The sequence below is a fragment of the Vanessa cardui genome, chromosome W (assembly GCF_905220365.1).
Source record: "Vanessa cardui chromosome W, ilVanCard2.1, whole genome shotgun sequence".
NCBI lineage: Eukaryota > Metazoa > Arthropoda > Insecta > Lepidoptera > Nymphalidae > Vanessa > Vanessa cardui.
The window spans coordinates 8,423,355-8,449,978 of record NC_061153.1 but is presented as its reverse complement, the minus strand read 5'-3'; the positions used below and the strand labels follow the sequence as shown (position 1 = coordinate 8,449,978).

The following is a 26,624-nucleotide window of genomic DNA, read 5'->3' as shown; positions in this document are numbered from 1 at the left end:
ATACTGATACTAAATATACTACAGAATTTGTTTGTTTACGACATCACATCGCAAACTTCTAAAATTATCAGTGTTTCTTTACTATATTGTTCATGTACTATATATACAAACCTTCCCCTTGAATCACACTATCTTTTAAAAAAAACCGCATCAAAATCCGTTGCGTAGATTTAAAGATATAGGGACAGAGAAAGCGACTTTGTTTTATACTATGTAGTGATGGAACTCCTATACGGCTCGCAGTTAGGGTGCGATATGGGGCAGAATTTCTTACTATCTTTAATCAAATTTTGTGTATGTGATGTGATGACATATGATGTACGAAATATAGTTGGTCTTTTTCAAAGTTTTTTTGCTGAGTTCGATTACAGCTCTTTCGAGCGATCCTTGTAGTTTACGCCGCGTGACGTATTAAATCCTCATTTTCGAAAGTCTATTTTTGCTTTATTCGCAAGTTTCCTTTGAAATTGTCCTCGAAGTAGTTTCTGACTCATATAAACGGAACGCTTAATCTATCCATATTAAAAAAAATTAGTTAGTCAACATCATCTTCACTTAAAATCAAAAAATAAATAAAAATTTTAACAAAAAGAAAAACCGACTTCAAACAAAACACTATTTTAAAACAAATGAATATGCACGAAAAAGTAATAAAAATAATTGCGTATTCAACATATTTTTTAGAGTCTTCCTAAGTTAAATGAAACGAAAAATTTTAGACTACTTAAAAGTCGATTAACGATTATATCATGTAGTTATAATTATTGTTATATTTAGAGTCGGTGTCAGCCAATAAAACCCTACAGTATATCTATCAAAAAACAATACGAGAATACTTTAACAAATATGTTTTTTAAAAATTACCTTTTACACAATAATATACTGGATCAATCAAGGGGCTCGTATCGCTTCTTTCTTTTGATTGTTGGGGCAAGGGCACCGTGGCTGACACCGGCTCCAGGCAGGATATATTAATTTCATAATTGTATTAACTTAAAATAATTTTTAAATATATATTATTATATATATATATATTTGGAGCCGGTGTCAGCCACGGTGCCCTTGCCCCAACAATCAAAAGAAAGAAGAGATACGAGCCCCTTGATTGATCCAGTATATTAATGTATAAAAGGTAATTTTTAAAAAACATATTTGTTAAAGTATTCTCGTATTGTTTTTTGATAGATATACTGCAGGGTTTTCTTGGCTGATCACTGACACCGACTCTAAATATAGCAACAATTATAACTACATTATATAATCGTAAATCGACTTTTAAGTAGTCTAATATTTTTCATTTCATTTTACTTAGGAGGACTCTAAAAAAAACGTTGAATTTAAAATACAAAAAAATCAATCAAAATCAAAGTATACTTTATTCAAGCACTTTTGAATCGTCTTTTAACAATTAAGTGAAGCTACCACCGGTTCGGAAAGTAGATTCTACCGAGAAGAACCGGCAAGAAACTCAGTAGTTATTCTTTTTCAACATTTAAAAAAATACAGTCATGTTAGTTAATTTTTAAGTTAATACAATTATGAAATTAATATATCCTGCCTGGAAGTCAACAGGTATTAATTCCACGCTTTTTTATCATCTACAAAATCTTGTATCGAATAATACGCCTTTTTCACCAATGTATTTTTATAAACGATTTGAATTTATGAGACGGCAAAGTTAAAAATGTCTGTGGAATTTGATTATAAAAATGGATACCTTGCCCCAAGAAAGATTTATTGACTTTGCGGAGTCGGAAACTTGGCGTTATAAGCTTATCCTTACTTCTAGTGCATATACAATGATTATATCACTGATTTTATCAAAGTGATCAATGTTACTGTGAACATACATGATATTGTTGTAAATATATTGCGACGCAACAGTGAGTATTCCTACTCTGTTAAAAACATCCCGAAGAGAGTCTCTAGCTCCAAGATTATAAATAAACCGAATTGCTCTCTTTTGTAAAATAAAGACAGATTCAATGTCTGCAGCGTTACCCCAAAGTAATATGCCATATGACATAATACTGTGAAAATAACCAAAATAAACTAAACGAGCGGTATCAATATCAGTTAGTTGTCTAACTTTTCTAACCGCGTATGCTGCGGAGCTGAGTCTCCCTGTTAGGGACGACAAATGGGGACTCCACTGAAGTCTGGAATCCAATTCTATTCCCAAGAACACGGTAGTATCGGCTACATCAAGCGGGCCACCGTTAAAAGATATATTATAATTTTGCTTTCTAACATTGGGTAGGGTAAAAACTACACATTTTGTTTTTTGAGTATTCAAAACCAAATTATTTACATTAAACCAATCTTGTATCTGTGATAAGGAACCGTTCACATCGTCATAGTCAGTTTTTTTCCTGTCAACCTTAAAAATCAGTGAAGTATCGTCAGCAAACAATACTATATCACAAATACCTTTAACAAAGAAAGGAAGGTCATTTATATATACTAGAAATAGAAAGGGACCCAAAATTGAACCTTGTGGAACACCCATTTTTAGCGTAGATCCAGTAGAATTTATTCCATTAATGAAAACTTGCTGGATTCTTTGACTTAAGTATGAAGCAATGAGATCAAGAGCCCTACCTTTAACGCCAAAATATTTGAGCTTATAAAGAAGCGTCTCGTGTTCTACACAATCAAATGCTTTAGATAAATCACAGAATGCTATTGGAGTATTATTTCTCCCAAGCATCGTAAATATGCTTAAGAAGCGCAATTCCCGCATCAGTTGTTGATCGACCTCTTGTAAAACCAAATTGCTCACTATGAAAAATTTTATTTGTACCAAAATGGATAAGAAGTTGATTTAAAATATTTTTTTCGAAAATTTTACTTAAAGATGGGAGTATTGAAATAGGCCTGTAACTACTGGGATCGCTCCTATTTCCATTCTTAAAAAGTGGTAAGACTTTACTACATTTTAACAAGTCAGGAAATGAACCCGTGTCCAAACTCTTGTTAAAAATTACTGCTATATATGGAGCAATATCGTGTATGATGTTATTTATGAATTTTACCGAAATGCCCTACACGTCGTTAGTTTTTTTAATATTGAGTGTTTTAAATACTTTTATAACATCTATTGCAGAAACTGTTTCAAAAGAAAAATCAATAACGCATTTAGAAACATGTTTATTTAATAATCTAGCTGCATCTAATGTAGATGATTTTAAATGAGATGTTATTTTATTAGGTATGTTATCAAAAAATATTTCAAATTAATTTGCAACTTCCAAATCAGAATTTGTGTATTTACTGCCTGTGTTTAATTTGATTGGTATACTTTCCTTTTTAGGTTTTCCACTAACACTTCCAATAATGTCCCAAGTGGCCTTTATTCTATTATCGGAAGTCAAAATTTTGTTTTATATGTATAAATACTTAGCATAAATACATACTCTTTTAAATATTTTGGAATATTTATTGACATATCCTAAAAGGCTTCGTTTTGATTCCACTGCTTCATACCATATAGGTCGTATAATTTATTTCTACTTTTATATATACCAATAGTAGCCCAGTCACTAAACTTCAATTTTGTATTATTATAAAATGATTTCATTTTGAATATTTTATTAAATTCTATTAATATTAATTCAAAAAATGAAATATAAAGTTCATTTGGATCTTGTGTCGTTAGATCTAAATAAGCTAATTTACACGCCACAATATCTTTAAAACAGTTTACTTTATGAGCCGTTATTGGCCTGTACATTATTTTTTTTGAATGAATAATTTCTTTGTGTTCTAAAGAAAACTTCTGACCACAGTGATCAGAAGTTAAATTATTTATAATTGAAAATTCATATATTTCACAGTCACAAAACACAATGTCAATACACGTAGAAGTATCGTTGGTTATTCGTGTTGGTTCATTAACTCGGTGCGTTAAATTAAATGACCTAAACAATGTGACTAATCGAACACTCAGCGAAGTAGCTTTTAATAAGCTAATAATAATATAACAATTATATATTTATTACTTTCGCTTATCTTTTTAAGAACATCCTCCATAGTGGTCTCAAATAAGCAAAAATCTCCCGATGGGGGCCGGTACACGCATACTATAATGTACTGCGGAAATTCCACGCAGGATAATTCGATAGTATGTTCGACAGAGAGAGCCACAATATCTTTTCGAGATTTACAAATGATATCATTCCGTACTAATATTAATGAGCCACCGCGAATAGCATTCCCTCTTACGAATGTACTTGACAATTTAAAGTTTGGGATATTAAATATGTCAAAACTTCTAATCCAATGCTCTGTGAAACAAAATACATGAGTTTTGTAATTTTCTGAAAATAATTCTATTTCATGATCTTTGCCACCTTTGCCACCTAAATTTAATTAAATATTATAAATTGTAAATTTTTCAAAGTTAACAAAAAATAATTTAAAGTTAGACTAAGTTATGTAATTAAAAGTTTCTCCAAAAAATATTCAAATATAAATTATTAGGATTAAGTGTAAATAAAGTTACAACCATGTATAAATATTATTTAAAAAAAAGGTTTGAATTTTTCATAAGGTTACAAATGTTTAATTAAATCCCACGCAGTTCCAAATTTGCGGTAGAAATAAATATGTAAAAATTACATACCGAAATCCAGTGTTAATTAATGTTATAAGGTATTAACTGCCTTTAAGGTTTCTAAAATTTTAACTCCAGGAAAGCTTCTACCCAAATCTTCAAAATATCCAAAGAAATAAAGTTCAAAAGTTCTTCGAAAAGCGTTGAAAATAATCCACTCGAAGATACAGCCAAAGAAAATAATTCGAGGAATAATCCACGAAAATACAGTTGTAAAAAATAAATTTCGAAAATAAATGTAAAAATTACTTATTGAAAATAATTGTAGAAAATAACTGCAAAAAGAGAAACAATTCTAATTAGAACCTAACACGAATTTCGAAAATCTATAGTTTCACGTTAATAATCCAACCAACTTACCCGGTCAATCCCAGTTATTTTCCAAAAATAACAAAATTCATCATGGGAAATATTCTAAAGATTCCCTGTAAAGAACCACAATCGTTGTTACGAAACCGAACAATTGAAATAAATTCAAATTTCGAAGAAAGTTTTTCGACTTGTAGGCGAATCATTATTATATTTATAATTAGTTTATTAATTTATAATATTTATTTATTACACTTCACAATTACACAAATAAAATATATAATAATATTCTATTCTATATTTATTTATGTAATAATATAATACACATACACAATACACACCAACATTATATTTCATATATTTACTTTTATATCACAATGAATATTAATTCATAGGCATACTCGGGCGAAACCCGTAGTATGCGGCGGATCGGCCGAGCGATGCATTTATTCCGCGTCTACCCGCCACTGCGATATAATTTTGTAAGCCGCGTACAAAAGACGTATGAAGTTAGTCGATACCTCACACTCGATGCGATTTGTGTACTTTTTGCTAGCTGTACTGTCTAATTGTTTTCGTGTTTAGTTTTCGTAATTAATGTTAATACTCCTTCTATTAGAACTGTAAATTTCTTCCGTACTCTATTACCTTCTGACTTTTCTTGTTTTTGTGTTTATTGTGTGCTTATTATACGAGTGATATCTCAAATTGTGGACTTAGTTATTTTTACCACGTACTCACCACGACGACGATACCTATAACTGGTGACCCCGTTTTGTACACGTCATTTAGAAGATGAGCAGTGGAAGTGATACAGCTGAGTCGCAAGTAAATACGCGACCGCGCCGTATGAAGAAACTGGAACGAGTTCACAGTGCTGACGTAACTATGGTCGCGCCGCCATCAGCCCAGATTAAGACGCCGCCATTTTGGCCAGAAAAGCCGGCCATTTGGTTTGCACAAGTGGAAGGTCAGTTTAAATTATTTGGAATAACGGACGAAGCTACAAAATTTTACCAAATCCTATCAACGTTAGACAGACAATACGCCGCAGAAGTAGAAGACGTTATCACTGGCCCACCTGACTACAATCGACTCAAGGCAGAACTCATAAAACGTCTGTCTGTTTCGAGGGAGAATAAGGTGAAACAATTGTTGATGCATGAACAACTTGGCAGTCGCAAGCCTTCACAATTCCTGCGACACCTTCAACACCTTGCTGGACCAGATATTCCGGAAGAGTTTCTCCAGACCTTTTGGACAAGTCGGTTGCCAATAGGAATACAACCAATAGTGGCATCTCAACCTACCTTACCTCTCGATGCTCTCGCTGAACTGGCCGACAGGGTACACGACATTGCTACTCCGACGAACCAAGTCGCAGCAACGTCCTCATCATCGCCCATCGAGTTGTTGACACAGCAAGTAGCGGAGTTGACCAAACAGGTCAGTGCCCTCACGGCCCAAGTCAACCAACGATCTCGACCAAGGGAACGAAGACAGTCGAGTAGACACCGCAACCGATCCCAATCTCGAAGATCCAGTTCAAGTCATCGACGGTATCCAGTTTGCTGGTACCACAGCAAGTTCGGCTCCAAGGCTAGGAGCTGCATCAAGCCCTGTGACTACACGTCGGGAAACGCCCCCAGCAATCAGTGATGGCGACCAATGATTGCAGGAGCTCTCCGGGTCGCCTCTTCATTACCGACTGCAGTACCCAAAGACAATTTTTAGTCGACACCGGTAGTGATATTTGTGTCTTTCCAATTAGCGACTTAAGTGAAAATAGACATAAGACATCCTTTCAGCTCAGTGCTGCTAATGGTTCGGCTATCGCCACATACGGTTATATCAATCTTACGTTAAATATAGGATTACGTCGCACCTTTCCATGGCGCTTCGTCGTAGCTGACGTAACGAAAGCTATAATTGGTGTAGATTTTCTATTACACTATCGTCTTATCGTAGACATCAGTAACCGTAGATTAACAGATAGCCTAACTAATATCAGCACTGTAGCCTCAATAGTTAAATCTAACTGCCTAGTAACGAGTGTGAAGGTTTCCACTGGCGGAAATAGCAGGTACCACAATATTTTGGCGGAGTTCCCTGAAATAACTCGCCCCGCCGGTACTCCGGGTGTCGTCAAACATCACACTGTACACCACATTCGTACTACACCAGGCCCACCAGTGTCATGTTCACCTAGGAGACTCGCTCCTGACAAGCTCAAAATCGCCAGACAGGAATTCGACACAATGCTAGCGAACGGTACGGCACGTCCTTCTGACAGCCCTTGGTCGTCGCCTTTACACCTTGTATCGAAAAAGGATAACGGTTGGCGTCCCTGCGGCGACTATAGGTTGCTTAATGCGAGAACCATACCAGATAAGTATCCCATACGTCACATTCATGACTTTTCGCACAGCTTGGCTGCTTGTAAGTACTTTTCTGTTATTGATTTGGTTAAGGCTTACAATCAGATTCCAGTCGCTGAGGAGGACATACCGAAAACGGCGATTACAACGCCATTCGGCTTATACGAGTTTCCTTTTATGACGTTCGGATTAAGGAATGCTGGTCAGACATTTCAGAGGTTCGTGGACGAGCTAACACGTGGACTTGACTTTTGCTATCCGTACCTTGACGACTTTTTGGTTTACTCCAGGGCCCAGGAAGAACACGAAGACCACCTCCGTCAACTTTTTACCCGTATGCAAAATTACGGCGTTATTGTCAACACGGCTAAGTGTGTCTTCGGAGCGCCTGAGTTAACATTCCTGGGCTACCGTATATCGGAAAGCGGTACTAAGCCCTTGGATGGCAAAGTCAACGCCATTTTGGACTTTCCCATACCCAAAACCGTTAGGGAACTCCGTAGATTTTTAGGTATGATAAATTACTATCGCAGATTTCTGCCTAACGCTGCTATATGCCGTATCCAGGCTCCTCTGAACGCCTTACTGACAGATTCTGTGAAGGCTTCCCATCCGGTCGACATAAAGGGAGATTCTTTAAAAGCTTTCGAAGCCTGTAAATCTAGCCTTTGTGAGGCAGCACTGCTAGCTCATCCCCGTCCTGACGCTAAGTTGGCACTTGTTACGGACACCTCAGACACGGCTATAGGTGGAGTCCTCCAACAATACCTGGACGGTGCTTGGCAGCCTCTAGCATTCTTCTCGCGCAAGTTGAGTCCTTCGCAGGTAAAATATTCACCATATGACCGCGAACTCCTTGCAATTTACCAGAGCATCAGGTACTTTCGCCACATGCTAGAGGCTAACCACTTCACAGTCTATACTGACCACAAACCGCTCAGTTATGCATTCCATGAAAGGAAAAGTAACTGTTCCCCACGTCAGTATAGACACCTGGACTTCATCTCGCAATTCACGACAGATATTCGGCACATTTCAGGGAAGGACAATGTAGTCGCCGATACACTTTCCCGCGTCGATGAATTGCAAATGCCAGTTGACTTGGACGTCCTTGCCAAGTCGCAAACCACTGACCCTGACCTCGCAAGGGTTCTTAGAGGCGAAACTTCTCTCCGGTTGGAAAAGATGTCAATTCCTGGTAGTCGTACTGAATTGTACTGCGACGTCAGTACTCCGACTCCCAGGCCATTTGTCCCTGCAAACTGTCGCGAACAAGTCTTTAACTGCCTACACTCCCTTAGCCATCCCGGTCCTAACGCCACAGCTAAACTCGTTGCACAACGCTTCGTTTGGCCACTCATGAGGAAAAACTGCCATGAATGGTCTAAGGCATGTTTGACCTGCCAGCGCACGAAGGTAACCCGGCACGTTACATCACCCTTAGGCACGCTTGCCTTACCTTCAGCGCGATTCAAACATGTTCATATAGACCTGATCGGCCCATTACCTCCTTCAAACGGTTATCGATACTGTTTGACAGCCGTCGATCGCTTTACGCGATGGCCGGAAGCTGTCCCTATTATCGACATTACCGCAGAAACAGTGGCCAAATCGTCCGTTTCCTGCTGGGGTGTCCCGATTCGGTTGTCCTACCGATATCGTTACCGATCGCGGTAGGCAATTTGAGTCGGCACTGTTCAAACAGTTGTCACAGTCTGTCGGGTTTGAACACCGCAAGACAACTGCGTATCACCCACAGTACAACGGCTTAGTTGAGCGTTTTCACCGGCAGCTAAAGGCAGCTATAGTGTGTCATGGTGATACGAACTGGACGGAGTCTTTACCCTTGGTACTTCTTGGCATAAGGAGCGCCTTCAAAGAAGACCTCCAGGCTTCATCGGCTGAGCTGGTGTATGGTGAGCCTCTCCGCCTACCCGGAGAATTTTTCGGGCATAATGTACCAGGCTATACCACCGACATCACCGAATTCTCAGCTCGAATGAAGTCCTTTGTCGAGAATTTACGACCAGTCCCGACACAGCACCACTCCTCACGCAAAACATTTATCTTTAAAGAGCTTAGTTCGTGTAGTCACGTATTTCTGAGAGAAGACGCGCTACACGGCTCTTTACAGCCCACCTACTCTGGGCCACATAAAGTTTTGCGGAGAGGTGCTAAATATTTTAAAATTGACTTCAAGGGTGAGGACGTCACAGTATCTATAGACCGCATTAAGCCAGCCTATATACTGTCTGACGATTTAAGCCTTCCCTCACCATCTCCGTATTCATCCCAACAACATAGTAACAGACAGACAGACTCACCTAACCCCAAAACCACGCGTTCCAACAGACGAGTTCGCTTCCCGGACTGCTATCGTCCGTAGACACGGCCTCTGGAGGGGAGTGATGTAGGCGAATCATTATTATATTTATAATTAGTTTATTAATTTATAATATTTATTTATTACACTTCACAATTACACAAATAAAATATATAATAATATTCTATTCTATATTTATTTATGTAATAATATAATACACATACACAATACACACCAACATTATATTTCATATATTTACTTTTATATCACAATGAATATTAATTCACAGGCATACTCGGGCGAAGCCCGTAGTATGCGGCGGATCGGCCGAGCGACGCATTTATTCCGCGTCTACCCGCCACTGCGATATAATTTTGTAAGCCGCGTACAAAATACGTACGAAGTTAGTCGATACCTCACACTCGATGCGATTTGTGTACTTTTTGCTAGCTGTACTGTCTAATTGTTTTCGTGTTTAGTTTTTGTAATTAATGTTAATACTCCTTCTATTAGAAATGTAAATTTCTTCCGTACTCTATTACCTTCTGACTTTTCTTGTTTTTGTGTTTATTGTGTGCTTATTATACGAGTGATATCTCAAATTGTGGACTTAGTTATTTTTACCACGTACACACGACGACGACGATACCTATAGACTTATCACGAGGCGACAAATATCCATATTTATTTTTGTAATCCGACATGGATTTACTTCCAATTCTTTAAATTAAGACATATCGTGCCTTAAAACTTCAATTTTCAACAATATTCAATAATTTAAACCAAATAAAAATTACAAAAACTTTGAAAATAATTTAGCGTCACATTTCGACTTAAAAGGCGGAAGGAAAGTGAGGTCGTAGACAAATGTCAAAGATCATCTCAAAGATATTATAAAGATAATAAATCACAATTAGGTCAGGAACGCATAATGCATAAAAAGTGCAATTTTATTTTAAATGTCAAATTTAGCGGTATTTTTTAATTATGCATAAATATAACCTTAGAAATGGTTGTCAAAGTCAAATGACAGATGACATCCGATTACCTATGTTAGAAATTTAATATTTTTTGTTGAAATTATTTAAAAATGGATGAAACATGTAACGTGCGCCACAATTACGTTCCATTACCCCCCAACCAAAAAATAAAAGAGGAGCTCAACCTGAGAGACTCTTTTATTCGACTCTACAAAAGAGGTAGAGACCGACTCTATCAATCAAAATATTAGAGTGACATAACAAATAGTAATTCTACAAAAGTTAGAAAAATATGGAAAACAACAAACCATACCAAACTGTAGCAAAAGTTATTTCTAAAAAATTCTAAACAAAATTATTAGTTAGACAGCACCCTAGAGATGAGAACTCTAATATAGTCTCACTCGAAAGCAAAAAGTTGTCTAACTTAACTCTATTCAGAAAATGTGATAAGTAAAAGTAATTATCAAACAACTTAACCTTGGAGATGAGAACTCAATATAGCCTCACTCGAAAGCAATGAGCTGTTTAATAAAACTTGTTTCATTTAGAGTAGGAAATTATAAAGTATTACCTTACTCGAAAGATGGAAAGTATATATTTTTTTAATAAAATGTTGGGTCTACGGAATATACACTAATTGGCATACCAAGAACACCAACCTCAAAATGGTTTCAATTAAAAACCAAAGATATGACTAACGTGGCCGAAGCAACTCAATACGACTTTCCGAACACGAGAGCATACAAAAAATAGATCTAACTATGACCGACTCTACACCATCAGCTTTTCGAACACAGTTAAACAAAACTTCCAAAAAATGGGTGTCTGTGACCGGCACAACTCCACCAGCTTTCCGAGCACAGAACAAAACAACAAACAAACAATTGAGAAATCGTTGGCGGTAGTTGCAAATAATAATTTTTTTTGTTCTTCAAATAGACAAATGCCACCTTAGTTTACCCGTGACCACGAACGCTGTGAAGTGCTCGAAACGTCGGGATGTCCAAAATAATTAATATACTCGATTAAAATCCGTTATAACTAGTTTTATTTAAATGTGTAATAATCGCGAAAATTTAAGACAACATGAAACAAACAATTGTTTCAAAAATGTGTTATTGGAAAATTCACAAAATTGGAATATCCAAAACAAAGTCAAAAACAAGCTGGACTAAAGTAATAGTCATTAATCGAATCCAAAGGATTATTTCTACAAAACTTCAACCAAAAATAACTTATTACTAAAATATGTAATAAAGTTCTACACAAATATCAAAAAATGTTATGTACAAAATGTTATATACAAAAGTATACACAAAAATATTGCAAAACAATATTCAAAAAATATTACAAAAAAATGTATAAGGTCTTATGAGTCAAAAGAAATAATCTAAATTATTTTTGTATGGAATCCAAAATGTCCTAGTTAAATTTAGCAAAAATACATTTGTAGAAAAGATATTCAAATAGGAATCTTATCACTCAATCTACTCACAAGTTCATGGTTAACTCTATCATACTTCTCGCTCATTCCTCTCTAACAAAGCCATGCTTATTCCAAATCCAAATATAAATCTACAAAATATTTTAGAATTAATCCAAAACTATATTTTAATAATATCTTTAATATGATAACGACCAACAGTACCTTTCTCTAAATCTTTTAATATATAAACATTATTAGAAATCTTCTCTACTATTTGAGATTTGATAAATTTAGGAGCAAGTTTAGAAGAAAAATATTGAGTTTTATTATTTTTATAAGCATTAAATAAAGATTTGGTTACTAAATCAAAAATTGAACTTAAGGAATCTAAACTTTGTGCATAAATTCGACGATTACCAAATTCGAGTTCATTTAAATTTGTAAATGAATTACTAAAACGATGTAATGAAGCATCAATTATAACTTCACGACTAAACATAAGAAAATTGAGAGTAAATTCAGTAGCTAAATTAATACTGCTATTCAAAGCTAATTGAACATGACATAAAAATTTTGATCAAGTTCTATGATCATCATGAACAAAACATGTTATGCAAATTTCTAACGTTTTATGATAACGTTCAACAGGATTATTCTGAGGTGTATATAAAGTGTTATAAAATATTTTATTAATATTAAAGCTTTTCAAAAATTGTACAAAATGTTTAGAAGTAAATTGAGTACCATTATCACAAATCATGATTTTTGGACAACCAAATTTAAGAAAAATATCCTTTTCTAAAAATCTACATATGGATTTTGTGGTAGCATTACATAATGGATATAATCAACAATACTTAGAAAATACATCTAATACTGTGCAAATATATCTGTGTCCAGAATATGATTTTGGCTATGGACCAACTATATCAATAGATAGCATAACCATAGGTTGAGAAACAATCTTTTGATTCGTCATTATACCAAAAGGTGGCATTTGAGTGCTTATAAGCTTTACAAGTTTCACAATTTGAAATATAATCTTTTACATCTTTAAACATATTAGGCCAATAATAGTGGATTTTTAACTTATTTAAAGTCTTATGAATACCTAAGTGACTTGAATCTAATGAATCATGATTATTACGAATAGTATCTATTACACTTTCTTTTGGAATAACCATTTTCCATGCTAAATTACTTTGCAATTGAAATTTGGGCTTACAAAATCTATAAAGAACTTTGTTTTCAACTCTATAATTTTTATATCTTAAGGGAAATTTTTGACAACCTATAAATATATTTTTGTACCACGGATCTTCAATTTCTATATCAGTAAATTGAGATATACGAGCAGCCCAACGCGCTAAGCGTCCACTTGGATTATTTAAGCGTAATAATCACTTTAAACTAGCATGATCTGTTATCACAGTAAATTCCATACCTTCAATGTACGGTCTAAAATGTTCGATAGAATCTAATATAGCAAGAAGTTCTTTTTCAGTAGTACTATAATTAATTTCAAATTTATTAAATGTTCTAGAATAAAATGCAACAGGATGTTGATTATCTTCATCATCTTTTTGATTTAAAACACTACCAATAGCATAAGAGCTAGCATCACAATGGAGGAAAAATGATTTGTTAAAATCTGGACAAATTAATACAGGAGCTGTTAATAATGCTTGTTTAAGTTTTATAAAAGAGGTTTCGCAAACTGAATTCCATTCTACGGCACGCTTACTATTTCGACTACCGCGAGTTACATTAGTTAACGGAGTAGCAATATCAGCAAATTTTTCTATGAATCAACGATAATAAGAACACATAACAAGAAAACTACGTACTTGTTTTGCAGTTGTAGGACGAGGAAAATTTTCTATTACAGACAACTTAGAAGGATCTGTATGTAAACCATTGCTATCGACAACGTAGCCTAAATAACATAGACGTTCTTTACAAAATTCACATTTTTTCAAATTAATAGTAAAACCAGCATCTTTTAATTTATGATAAATTTTACTTAAAAGAGTCAAATGAGTTTGTCAAAAATCACTCGAGATAGCTATTAAATCATCTAAATATACAAAAACATTAGAATCGAATTCTACACCAAAAAATTTGTCTACTAATCTTTGTAGTTCAGTGGGAGCATTTGTTAAACCGAAGGGCATACGAACGAATTCGAATAATCCCTTTCCAGGAATTACGAAAGCAGTCTTCTCTCTGGAAGTTTCTTCTAAAGGAATTTGAAAAAAAGCTTTAGACAAATCAATTGCTGTGATATACTTAGCACCACGCAAATTATCCAAAATCCGCGACGTGTAAGGTAAAGGATATGCATCTTTAATAGTGACAGAATTTAATTTTCTAGAATCTAAACATAGTCTTATACCACCATCTTTTTTTGTGACAGCTAATACAGGAGAACACCAAGGAGATTTAGAAGGTTGAATAATACCATCCCTAAGCAAAACTTGAACTTCATCATAAAGTTATTTTTGTTTAGCAGGACTAATAGGCCAATTTAATAGGTTCACCAACAGTTATAATTTTATGTTTAGTTAAATGTGTTAAACCTAAACCTTTCTTTTCATAAGAAATTTCTTCAAAAAGTTTTATAATTTTATTTAACTATTCTTTTTAGAAAAAGAAAGTTGAACTACAGAAGTTACAGAATTTATAATTATTGAATTCTTATTTTCAAAAGTTATGTTTTTAAACAATTCATGAGCTAAATTAAATGCGAGCCAAAAATCGAATCCTAGAATAATTTCTGGATTTAGTGAGGGAACTACCATGAATTCTACAATGCGAGTTACATTGTCACAAGTAATTGGAATATCTATAGTACCTAAAACGTCTTGTGAACTACCATCAGCAGTACAAGCTTTATAACTACTAGTCTTAAGTTTGAATCCTAAATTGAGAAATTGTAAGTGACTATTACAACCTAGCACGCTTTTATTAGCACCACTATCCAATAAACCTGTAAATGATTTACCACAAACTTAAAATTTTAAAAATGGACGTGTGTCACGATTTTTTGTAAACAAAATGGGAGCAAATTTATTCATTGAGAAAAATAGTTTTAAATAATTACACCAATTAGAGAGTCTTCACGAATTTCAGAAGCATTGGGTCTAGAAATTTTAGTATTTGTCAGATCAACTGATTCTTTATCAAGAACCTGAGTCTGATAAAATCTTACTTGTTTTTTAAAAGAGTACAATTATTGCAAAATTTAGTGATAACATTTAATTTACCACATTTAAAACATATAGTGCACTTTTTTTACACTTTTTATAAGTATGTCCATTTTTTTACATTTTAAACAAGTTAATGTTTGAACTGAATTAATATGCTTAGTCTTGAAGTCTGAGTTATTATAAGTATGTTTATTATTTAATATTCGAAATTCATCAATTTGTTTTGAAAGTTTTACTACATCATCAATAGAATTAATTGAACGACCTACCAAATGAATAGAGTAGCTAGGCAGCATGTTATGTTTCAATATTTCTAATATAGTATGTTCAGATAAGGGATAAGTTAGTCTATTTGACATATCTGTAATTTCAATAATAAAATGTGATAAAGTTTCATTTCGTTTCTGTTTTCTAATTCTTAAATTGTATTCAAGTTGATAATCAAAATCTAGTTTGTCAAAACGCTTTAATAATTCTACTTTAAGATGTTTCCAAGAATTAAGTGAACCACGTATAGATCTAAACCACTTAAGAGCAATGTCCGTAACTACTTCAGTAAAGCATGGGAATATTTGGTCATCACCAATATCTCGACTCACACAGTATTCTTCAAATGTTAACAAAAATTCACGTACGCACGTTTTACCATTAAATTTATATTTAAACTTAGACAAATCTACTCGTTTATAGTATTGAGGTTGTTTATTATTCATAGATAAGGTGTTACTAAAAAATTGTGGCAAGTCTACCGACAAGTCTACTAAATCATTAGAAGCAGAAGGCTTCGCCTGAGAAATGTTCGTCTCTAACATCTGAGAATGTTCCGCATTAATTATATTAGGAGTTAAATTTTTGTCACCACCATCATCCATAGATGGTTTAAGAGTTAATTCATCTCTGTCAGTCATGGTTATGTCCTAGAATAGAATTGACAATGGAACAAAAGCTTTACTTCAAAACATAAAAAAGTTATAAACTTGGCATTCAAATTACATAAATACTTAACATTAGTATTTAGTACAAAATGATTCTAACAAAAATTATACATATGTAAATACATAGTACTTATTCAATACTAGACAAGAGCTGTAATTGTAATTCAGGTCCCTGTTCGGGCGCCAATTGTAATAAATAATTGAAGGGAGGCCAATTGTAATATATAATTGGCTAAAAATAAATTTAAAATTTAAAATTATTAATTTTCTTCGAGCAAACTAAAAATTCGGTAGAGCTGGACAAGGTCTTTAAATTAAACAAATCCTCGAAAGAAAGTGCTCCGGAAGTCAGTTAAAAAATAACCCTTCAAAATTACAAGTAGATTTACAGAAAAGGCAAATCTATGTTATAAATTAATTTATTCAAAAAAAAAAATAATTTTAACAATTGCAAAGTCTTAAATTTAAAGAGTAACAAAATCGGGCGCCTGGATGTTTACATCCATTTAAAATACACTAAATTTAATTAAATATTATAAATTGTAAATTTTTCAAAGTTAACAAAAAATAATTTAAAGTTAGACTAAGTTATGTAATTAAAAGTTTCTCCAAAAAATATTCTAATATCAAACCTTTTTTTTAAATAATGTATAAATATTTTTTTTAATTTTTTTTTTTTTAATTTTTTTTTTTTTTTTTTTTTTTTTTTTTTTTTTTTTTTTTTTTTTTTTTTTTTCGGGTAGGAGACAAAAAAACGTAACTACGTGTTTTGCAATAGTGCTAATATAATATTAAAATAAAATATAAAAACTTACATTTTTTTCATACTCTAGTGTAATATTATGTGTATGTGATTAATATAACCTACCAGCAAAGATTCACTTGCATCGATGGCAGAGATGTTTAACACTAAGATGACAGCGTTTCAAAATGATCTGCAAAAAACATCCACTCCATTGACAACTGCTTCTCTGGCTGCGGACTTCAATGTATTCCAAAGTTTTATACTCTCTGCTTTGACCACCTTACAAAGGCAGGTTGAGTATCTCGGTAAGGAAATAGAGCGCCAGGAGATGAGGAGAAGGCGTAAGATGCTTCTTTTCCATGGGGTTCCTGAAGTGAAGTCTGAAGACTTGAAAGCGCGAATTACTAGTCTGGTTGCTGAGCATTTGGACTTAACTAACTTTGCCAGCTCAAGTATCACAACATCGTATCGCCTAGGTCGCTCATCTGTTAAGAAGCCCAGACCTATTGTTGTGAAATTCGCGGAACAATCTATACGTAACCAGGTTTGGTATGCCAAAACGAAGCTCAAGGGCTCTGGAATTACTCAATCTGAGTTCTTAACCAAGTCCCGTCACGAGGTTTTCCTTGCTGCCAGACAGCGTTTTGGCATTGGTAAGTGCTGGACCCGGGATGGCTGGATACATATTATTGCATCTGATGAGTCTCAGCATCGTGTGGAGTCTTTGGCGGAACTTGACGCTATTTCTCAACAAACACCGAAATCACCGACGACAGTAGAAACGAGTAAAAGTCCTGTGGCTAAAATTCCTGTTGCTCGAACGAAAAGGGTAATCAAGAAATAGTTTTCGATGTAAATATACAGGACTAGTTTTCGTAATACCCTTTTTTCTACTATTTTTAGCGTAAAGTACCCTTTTTTTTATTTTTTATTATGTATTATCTTTTTTATTATTCACGCAAGTCAAATGTAGATTATGACAACCTGCACTACAATGACAATGACAATTGACAGTTATGATTTGGATGCAAGTAATTTTGCACACTTCGTAGTAGATATAAAGATAGATAATTATAGAACTTTACTTTTTTAATTTTTTTCTTTTTTTGTATAACTGTAGAATAATTTTAATTATAGTAATGTTCCATTTATGTCTTGTTAATTTAATTTTTTTTTTTTACTTTAGACTTAATTATTGTTTTAAGTGTTTTTAAAAAAAAAAATTTTTTTTTTGTTTTTCTCTTACTGTAAATTGATTCTTCAAGTAGCTGGTGGGCTTATGGACTTAGTATTGTAATTGTATATATATATATATATATATATATATATATATATATATATATATATATATATATATATATATATATTTATTTTATTTATTAACTTAAATATTTACATATACATAAATTTTAATATATCTGTATACATACATAATTGATAGTATTTTTAATATTATGATTAATGATGACAACGACGACACATTTTTTTCTATGTCTTCTTCTTCCCATGGATTGAATAGTGACGACAGTCTTCTTAGTATTCCTACTTTAAGCGAAACCCTCGATTCTCACTTCTCAGACGTACTGAAAAATTTTAACATCGTACATATTAACGCCCAGAGTATTCCTGCACATTATCCCGACTTAGTATCGTCCTTTGAAAATAAGAACATACATGCAATCTTAGTGTCAGAATCATGGTTGAAGCCTTGCTTACCTTCTACCTCATACGCCCTTCCAGGTTTTCACCTCGTACGAAACGATCGTATTGGACGCACTGGAGGTGGTGTAGCAATATATCTCCGCTCGCACCTACCATTTAATATTATTGACCAGTCGCAGTGTCAAGCTAATCCCCATGCTGAGCACCTTTTGATAGAAGTAGTTTTCGCTCATACTAAAGTTTTGCTAGGGGTATACTACAATCCTAGTTCATCGATCGAGTATTTCTCTTCTCTCGATGATCTTTTACATAAATACGTACCCCTATATAAGCACGCAATTATTATGGGCGACTTTAACACGTGTTTATTAAGAAATGACGTCCGCTCTACTCGTTTTAGCTCCATGGTTGAAGCATCTAATTTAAATATTCTCCCACTCTCCGCGACTCACTTCTTTCCAAATTGTACTCCTTCCCTTCTAGATATTATTCTTGTTTCTTCTCTTGATTATGTTCAAAAGCATGGTCAATGCACTGCTGCAGCTTTCTCTTATCACGACCTTATTTTCCTATCTTACAAGATTAAACCTCCTAAAATTAAACCTAAAATTCTTCTGCAACGTAATTTTGCTGGTATGGACTTAGAGCGTCTGAAAGAGGATGCAGCTAAAATTGACTGGCAAGAAGTTTTGCTTGCACCATCTCTTGATGATCGGGTTGCAATTTTCAATTCCTTTTTGAACCAATTGTACGACGTACACGCGCCTATTAGACCAGTCCGAATTAAGCATCTTCCTGCTCCTTGGCTTACAGATGACGTAAAATCCTTGCAAAATAAAAAGAACGCCGCTAAAGCTAAATATAAGTGTAATGCGAGCGACGTAAATCTGGAAAAATATAAGAAAGCTAGAAATCACTGCAACAGGATTTGTAGAGACGAACAACGACGCCACATTCATAAATCTATTTTAGAGGAAGATGACACAAGTAAAGTCTGGAAATTCCTTAAATCACTTGGAGTTGGGAAAGCTAGTCAAGAAAATTACTCTCAATACTGTGACCTCGATCAGCTTAATCAGCATTTCTCATCCTCGGCTGTTATAGATGGAGCCACGAAATTAAGTACAATAAATCAAATTCTTGCTTCATCCACTCCAGATTTCTCTCCTTTTGTTTTTAGTCTAATTACTGAAAGTGATGTTAAGAGAAACATCTTAAGTATCAACTCTAATGCTGTTGGTTCTGACTGCATTAGTCGCAAGATGATCATTCCTATCCTTGACCTTTTGACACCTATAATCACGTCCATTCTTAATCACTCTATAACCACGGGTAAATTTCCCTCTGCATGGAAAGATGCTCAAGTGATTCCTATACCTAAAAAACCCAACCCTTCCTGTGTTACTGATTATCGTCCAATATCTATTCTCCCTTTCCTCTCTAAAGTCCTAGAGCGACTGGTACATCAACAGTTAAGCTTATACCTTTCCAAAAATAATCTTTTAAATCCTTTCCAATCCGGCTTTCGTCATGGTCACAGCACGACTACTGCATTAGTCAAAATTACCGATGACATTCGTTTTGGTATGGATAAGCAGCGGGTGACTGTGTTGACATTGTTGGACTTCAGCAATGCGTTTAACAGTGTTGACTATGATATTCTGCTGGCTTTCTTAAGGTCTCTTAACATATCTCCTAAAGTAATTGACTGGTTTCATTGTTACTTGGACGGGCGTCGGCAACGTATACGTGTTAACGATAATTATTCCAACTGGTGTGTACTAAATGCTGGCGTCCCCCAAGGTGGCGTGTTGTCCCCTCTTTTATTTTCAATATTTATTAACTCCATAACTAAACATCTATCTTCTCTCTACCACCTGTATGCTGATGATCTTCAGCTATACCTAACGTCGCATGTAAATGACTTACCAAACTCAATAAGCATAATCAACAATGACTTAGCACACATTTCTCATTGGAGTAAAACCCATGGTCTAACAGTTAATCCAACTAAGTCGCAGGCCATTATAATTGGTAGTCAAAAGTTATTACCGAAAATTGATTGGACTAATCTACCACCTGTGAAATTTGATGGAGTTCTTATTCCTTTTGAAGACAAGGTCAAAAACTTGGGCATAATCTTTGATAAAACGTTATCATGGATTCCGCAGGTTACCGAAGTGAGTAGAAAGATATTTTCGGCGATTGGTTCTCTGCGTAGGTTACAAAACTTTTTGCCCATACCTACCAAAATTACGTTAGCACAAACTCTCCTATTACCAATCTTAGATTATGCCGACGTATGTTATCTCGATTTAAACGAGGAGCAACTAAATAAACTTGAGCGCATTCAAAATCTCTGTATACGGTTCATATTTGGGCTTCGCAAATATGACCATGTTTCTGAATTTCGCAAAAAGCTCAAGTGGCTTCCAGTCCGCCTTCGCAGGAATACTCGTATTCTATCATTTCTTTACTGTATCCTATTCAATCCAAAAGTTCCTCTTTATTTAAAAGAGAGATTTAAGTTCCTTGGCGCTTCTCATTGTCGCTCTCTGCGCTCCGAGGATAATTTAATTTTGAGTATCTCTTCTCACTCTTCAACTTGTTACTCAAAATCTTTTACAATTAACGCAGCACGCTTATGGAACTCCTTGCCCTTAGTACGTCCGGTACGTCGAGCTAAATCCCTTGAAATATTTAAACGTCGCATTTTCGAATATTATATTGATACTTGAAATCGTATTTTCATCCCTTACCTTTCTCCTCCTCCAATCCTCATTTATTTTAAAATTGTGTGTATATTTTTCTTACTAGTTATGTGTGTATTTTCTCATTATATATGTATGTATTATTTTTACTACTTTATTATGTTTGTATTATAGTACACCTCCACCCTAAATTTATTTATTTATTATAATGTCCTATGCCAACCGGTTGCCTGGAAGAGATCGCTCTTCTAGCGATAAGGCCGCCGATTGTATACTGTATAACATTGTTTTTTTTTTCTGTTTTAAAATTTTATGTACTTTGCTTGGTGTACAATAAAGTATATATTTCATTCATTCATTCATTCATTCATATTATTTTAAAAAAAAGGTTTGAATGCCAAATTTTTCATAAGGTTACAAATGTTTAATTAAATCCCACGCAGTTCCAAATTTGCGGTAAAAATAAATATGTAAAAATTACATACCGAAATCCAGTGTTAATTAATGTTATAAAGTATTAACTGCCTTTAAGGTTTCTAAAATTTTAACTCCAGGAAAGCTTCGAGTTTAGGAGTATCAATACTCCCCGATTTTAACTATCTGATAACGGTTCGATAAATATGATTCAAACATTTTGTATGCTATTCCTGATACTCCTACGTCACGAAGTTTACTCAACAATATCGAATGGCTTATCGTATCGAAAGCTTTTTTGAGGTCTATGAATAGCCCCAAAGCAATGTTTTTTTTATCGATATTAGTGTGCAATTTTGTTATTATATCAATTGTGGCTGAGAGAGTTAGACTGGGAGCGAAAGCCATATTGTCTTTTGTAAATAAAGTCGACAGACGTAAGGTAGTCGTCTAAACGTTTAAATACCACTTTTTCAAAAAATTTGGAAATGACTGGAAGTAAGGATATAGGCCGGTAATTGTTTGGATCACTTTTAGACCCAGATTTGTGTATAGGAGTGACTTTGGCTACTTTTAAGGTATCTGGAAAGATTCCTTCAGCAAGGTGATAGTTTATATATTTTGTTAAAGTGTCTGTTATTAGGTTAGCAATGCACTTTACAGCTTTAGTAGTTATACCGTCGATCTCAGTACTACAGTTTATATCAAGATTATGGATAATTTTGGAGACTTCAGCGGCATCACAAGGTTTGAATGAGGACAATTTTGATGAGTGGCGTATTTGTGTTTGTGTGATAGATGGATTTGAAGTGTTGTGATTTTGTTTAGCTAAGATAGTCTCTGCAAGAACAGAACCAATAGTAGCGAAGAAGTGATTGAATGTTTCACAAATCTCATTACCTTCAAGTATAGTGCCGGATTCAGTATGAAGCTTTGGAGGAGTATTGTCAGCCTTGATTGTATTATTTGACAAAGTATTTAATAAATTCCATATTTTCTTAGTATTTCCTAGATAATTTATAAATTTCTTCTTATAGTATTTCTCTTTAGCACTTCTGATTTTTTCTGCTGTTTTCGATCTTTCAATTTTGAACTACTTGTCAACTTCTTCATTTTTAGGATCTTGCTTTAATTTAAACCAAAATACATTTCTATCTTGAATACTAGTTATGATATCTTTGCATATCCAGTCTTGTCGAGGAGGATTTATAATTTTTGTCTTGGTTACTTTGCTGTTGTTAATTCCAGCTTGTATTATTTTTTATAAATTTTCATAGCTATAATTTGTAGAACATAATTTCGTATTGCTAATATAGCTATTAAGTGTTTCATAATTAATTGCTTCGTAATTTATTCGTTTTTTTGCCGGTGGTTTTAGATTAGATAGATAGTTTTAGATTTGAACATATATGGTCAAGAATAGTCTTAGACAGTGTCGTTTCTCGTGTGCAATAATCTTGATGAATGTTGTTGATGAATATGTATCCAGATTCTTTTATAATACTTTTATACCGTTTGATATTACGACTTTGTGATAATAAGTCTATATTAAAGTCACCGAATACAACTGCTCGTTTCTTTTGAACCAATTGTGTCGAGTAAAGCTCAAAAAAGTCAGATATATTTGTTGTTCCGGGATTGTAAACAAGTCCTATGGCCAGTGCGTATTTCTCAAGATATATCCAGAGGTAATTAACCCCTCCAGCGTATACTTCTTCAATTAAACTGTGTTTTAAATTATCGTGTATAAATATAGACACGCCGCCACCTCTTGAATCTGTTCTGAGGTTGTAATAATGAGTGTAATTCGGTAATTGGTACAACTTAACGTCATCTATGGATCTTAACCATGTTTCGGTCAAGAGAATTATGTGAATTTGACACTGAATCGATTGAATTATACATTTTATTTCATCAAATTTACCATCTTTACGGATACTTCGTACATTAGCATAGAAGAAATTTAGTTGAGACTGCGATACAATAAGATCCTGATATGTGTGGCTATACTGGTATGAAATATTTTCGTGTGTAATAGTTTCTTTGTCCTGTAAACTTAATGTTTCGAGTTTTTTGCTAAGTTTTGTATAATTCTTGGTGTCCCTTTGATGTATTTTATAGTTAAGTTTTCTTCTCCGTTTGCTTTCCAGCGATTGAGTTCTTCACTAAGTTCCTTGATTATAGTTCTTTGAGTAGGAGTCTGATCTGAGTATATTTTTACGTTATCAGGTAGTTTATTCTTGTATTGTAATATATATTTAACTTCATGTTGATTTTCAAAACATACCTTAAGCGGTCGATTTTTTCCTTTAGAGTATTTGCCCAGTCGCATAGTTTTATGTATCTTAGGATTTTCAGCTGTCACATTTTGAAAAATTTTTTGAGCAAGACTCAGATCCATGGCTTGGCGTGCAGAACTATCAACATTAGTTTGTTCATTTATACCAAAGACTATAATATTCTTACTTCTGTTAGCCCTTTCCTGCAGTTCATTGATGATTTTCTCGTTATCAAGAACATCTGGGGTACAGGGTTTGGTAGAAATATACTCAAGCTTGCTCAATTTTGCCTCAAGCTCAGATATTTTGGATTCTGCAATGGAGTTATTCTTCTTCAGTTCTATGATTTCGGATTTTACACTTTTTTGTTCTGCTAGCATTTTACTAGTTGATGTTTTGATTTCATTAATTTGATATTTCATTGCAGATATATCATCGCGCATCATTGACAAATTGCTCTCGAGTATTGAGATTAATTCCCCACGGAAGTTGTTGATTTCGGTTACGATGTCACAACATTCTCTTTGTTTTCTTTTACGATAAGTAATTTGACTTCCCGAATCATCGTCACTATCCCGAGATAAGTCCGGTTGCGATTGTGAGCATAGTTTTTGACCTACTGGTCGATTTACCTTTTTTGTACTCTGTGGCGACCGCTGCGTATCCATGGTCTATTGTTTAGATGTGGCTTGCACAGGCACGGAGGTGTGAAGAGGATGAAAAATGCAACTATTTCTTTTACCCGAGGTGAGGCGGGGCGCTTATAACGAGGCCGGTTGATTATACTGTTCACTCGATATTAGTAATAGCGCGCTTAGGATTTATGGCTTATTGTTGCTTAAAGGAAAGTTAAAGTTTTAGCTATTAATCAGAAACACGTCTGCACTATTCGATTGCCAACTGTTTTATACAATATAGTAAAGAAACACTGATAATTTTAGAAGTTTGCAATGTGATGTCGTAAATAAACAAATTCTGTAGTATATTTAGTATCAGTATTGCACCCGTGCGAAGCCGGGGTGGGTAGCTAGTTGAGTATAATATTCGACTATGATAATTAAATAAACATAACCACATTACGGAAGGTGACTTAAATATCCAAATAACCTATAAATAAAAATTTCGACCGAGTATCGCTAACGTGCTCCTCAGAATTGTTCCGTTCCCTTTAGTTCCGTTACTTTGTCATGGATCCTATGCTCAGAAACTTATCAAACTTTCACCAAACTACCCTTGAAGTATATATTATATAATAAAAAAAGAATCATCAAAATTGGGTAATGTGATTTTCAGTTATTCACCTATTTGTCGCGCATATACATAATGCAAATTTAAGACTTATGTCGTTTTCATACGGATACCATCATCGGAAAAAAATAAAATTAAAATGAGACCCCACGGGAAGCACTACCTTTCAAACAAAAAAAAAATTATCAAAATCGGTCCACCCAGTGAAAAGTTATGAGGTAACAAACATAAAAAAAAATACAGACGAATTGATAACCTCCTCCTTTTTGAAGTCTGTTGAAAAACAACTTTTCCGGCGAATAGGTAGTTGTATTTTCACATTTAGGCACAACACATGATTTCCAAGTATTTGGATTGGACATTTTTAAAAGTATTTAGGTATAATTTCGAAGGCGCGGGCGCGCAATCGCGGCCGAGCCCAGTGAGCCAGACTGAGCGTGTTGTACAATGACGTCACACCGTCACCGGCAGCCCGTGTCGTGCGTTACAACTTGTTTTACTTATAAATCGGAAACTAATTGACGTATCGAATTAATTCTTTCACTGTTATTTTTTATTTTTGATAGACAATATAGAGCGCTAATAATCAAAATTAGTGAACATTCTCCATTAGTGATTAAACGAATTTACCTGTAAGTGAAGGTCTATCATAATTATACGAAGAGCCTCGTCCGAAGAGATTAGTAATATACACATGTAGTTCCACATACAATGTCGCCACTCACGCACTTAGTTTGTCCATTATTTTTCTTTTTTTTTTATATGAGGGTATGTCAGTTTTCCTCGGTATCGATACACCGTCAATACCTCATTAAGTTTAGAGCTATGGATATTATAACTCAAATGATATTTTACTAAAGGGGATGAATTAAAAAAAATTAGGAAGGGTGGGATACTAATCTCTTCGAACGAGGCTCTTCGTATAATTATGATAGAACTTCACTTACAGGTAAGTTCGTTTAATCACTAATTATACTCGTGCCTCGTCCTCGAGATTAGTAATATACACATGTAGATCTTGAGAGATTATAGTAAAATATCAATTGAAAAAAGATAGTTGTACTTGAAACATTCTTTAATCAATATATATAATGACAAAATAAATATAACAATAATATAAATTAATTAATCAATAGTATTTTTATTAAATACCAATTAACATTATTTATCAATTATACTAGACGCAAAATCATGATCATTATATTCATTAATCCTTCTATTGTAAAATCTGGCAAAGGATTTTGAATTATCAGACTAACCAGCAGTTCTTCTAATAATGTCTAAATTTATCCCTAAACTGTGGACTTTCGATCTAGTGTGTCTAGTACTATGTGCGGAAAATTTAGAAACATCAATTCCACATATAGCTAATGTATCTTTAATCCAT

At 34.1% G+C, this 26,624-nt stretch overlaps 1 protein-coding gene across 1 annotated transcript; it reads left to right on the top strand.

Moving 5' to 3' along the window:
• Positions 1-5,719: 5,719 nt before the first annotated feature.
• LOC124542553 lies at positions 5,720-6,583 on the top strand. Its single transcript, XM_047120494.1, has one exon. The coding sequence runs from the start codon at positions 5,720-5,722 to the stop codon at positions 6,581-6,583; it is 864 nt and encodes a 287-aa protein (XP_046976450.1).
• Positions 6,584-26,624: the final 20,041 nt, after the last annotated feature.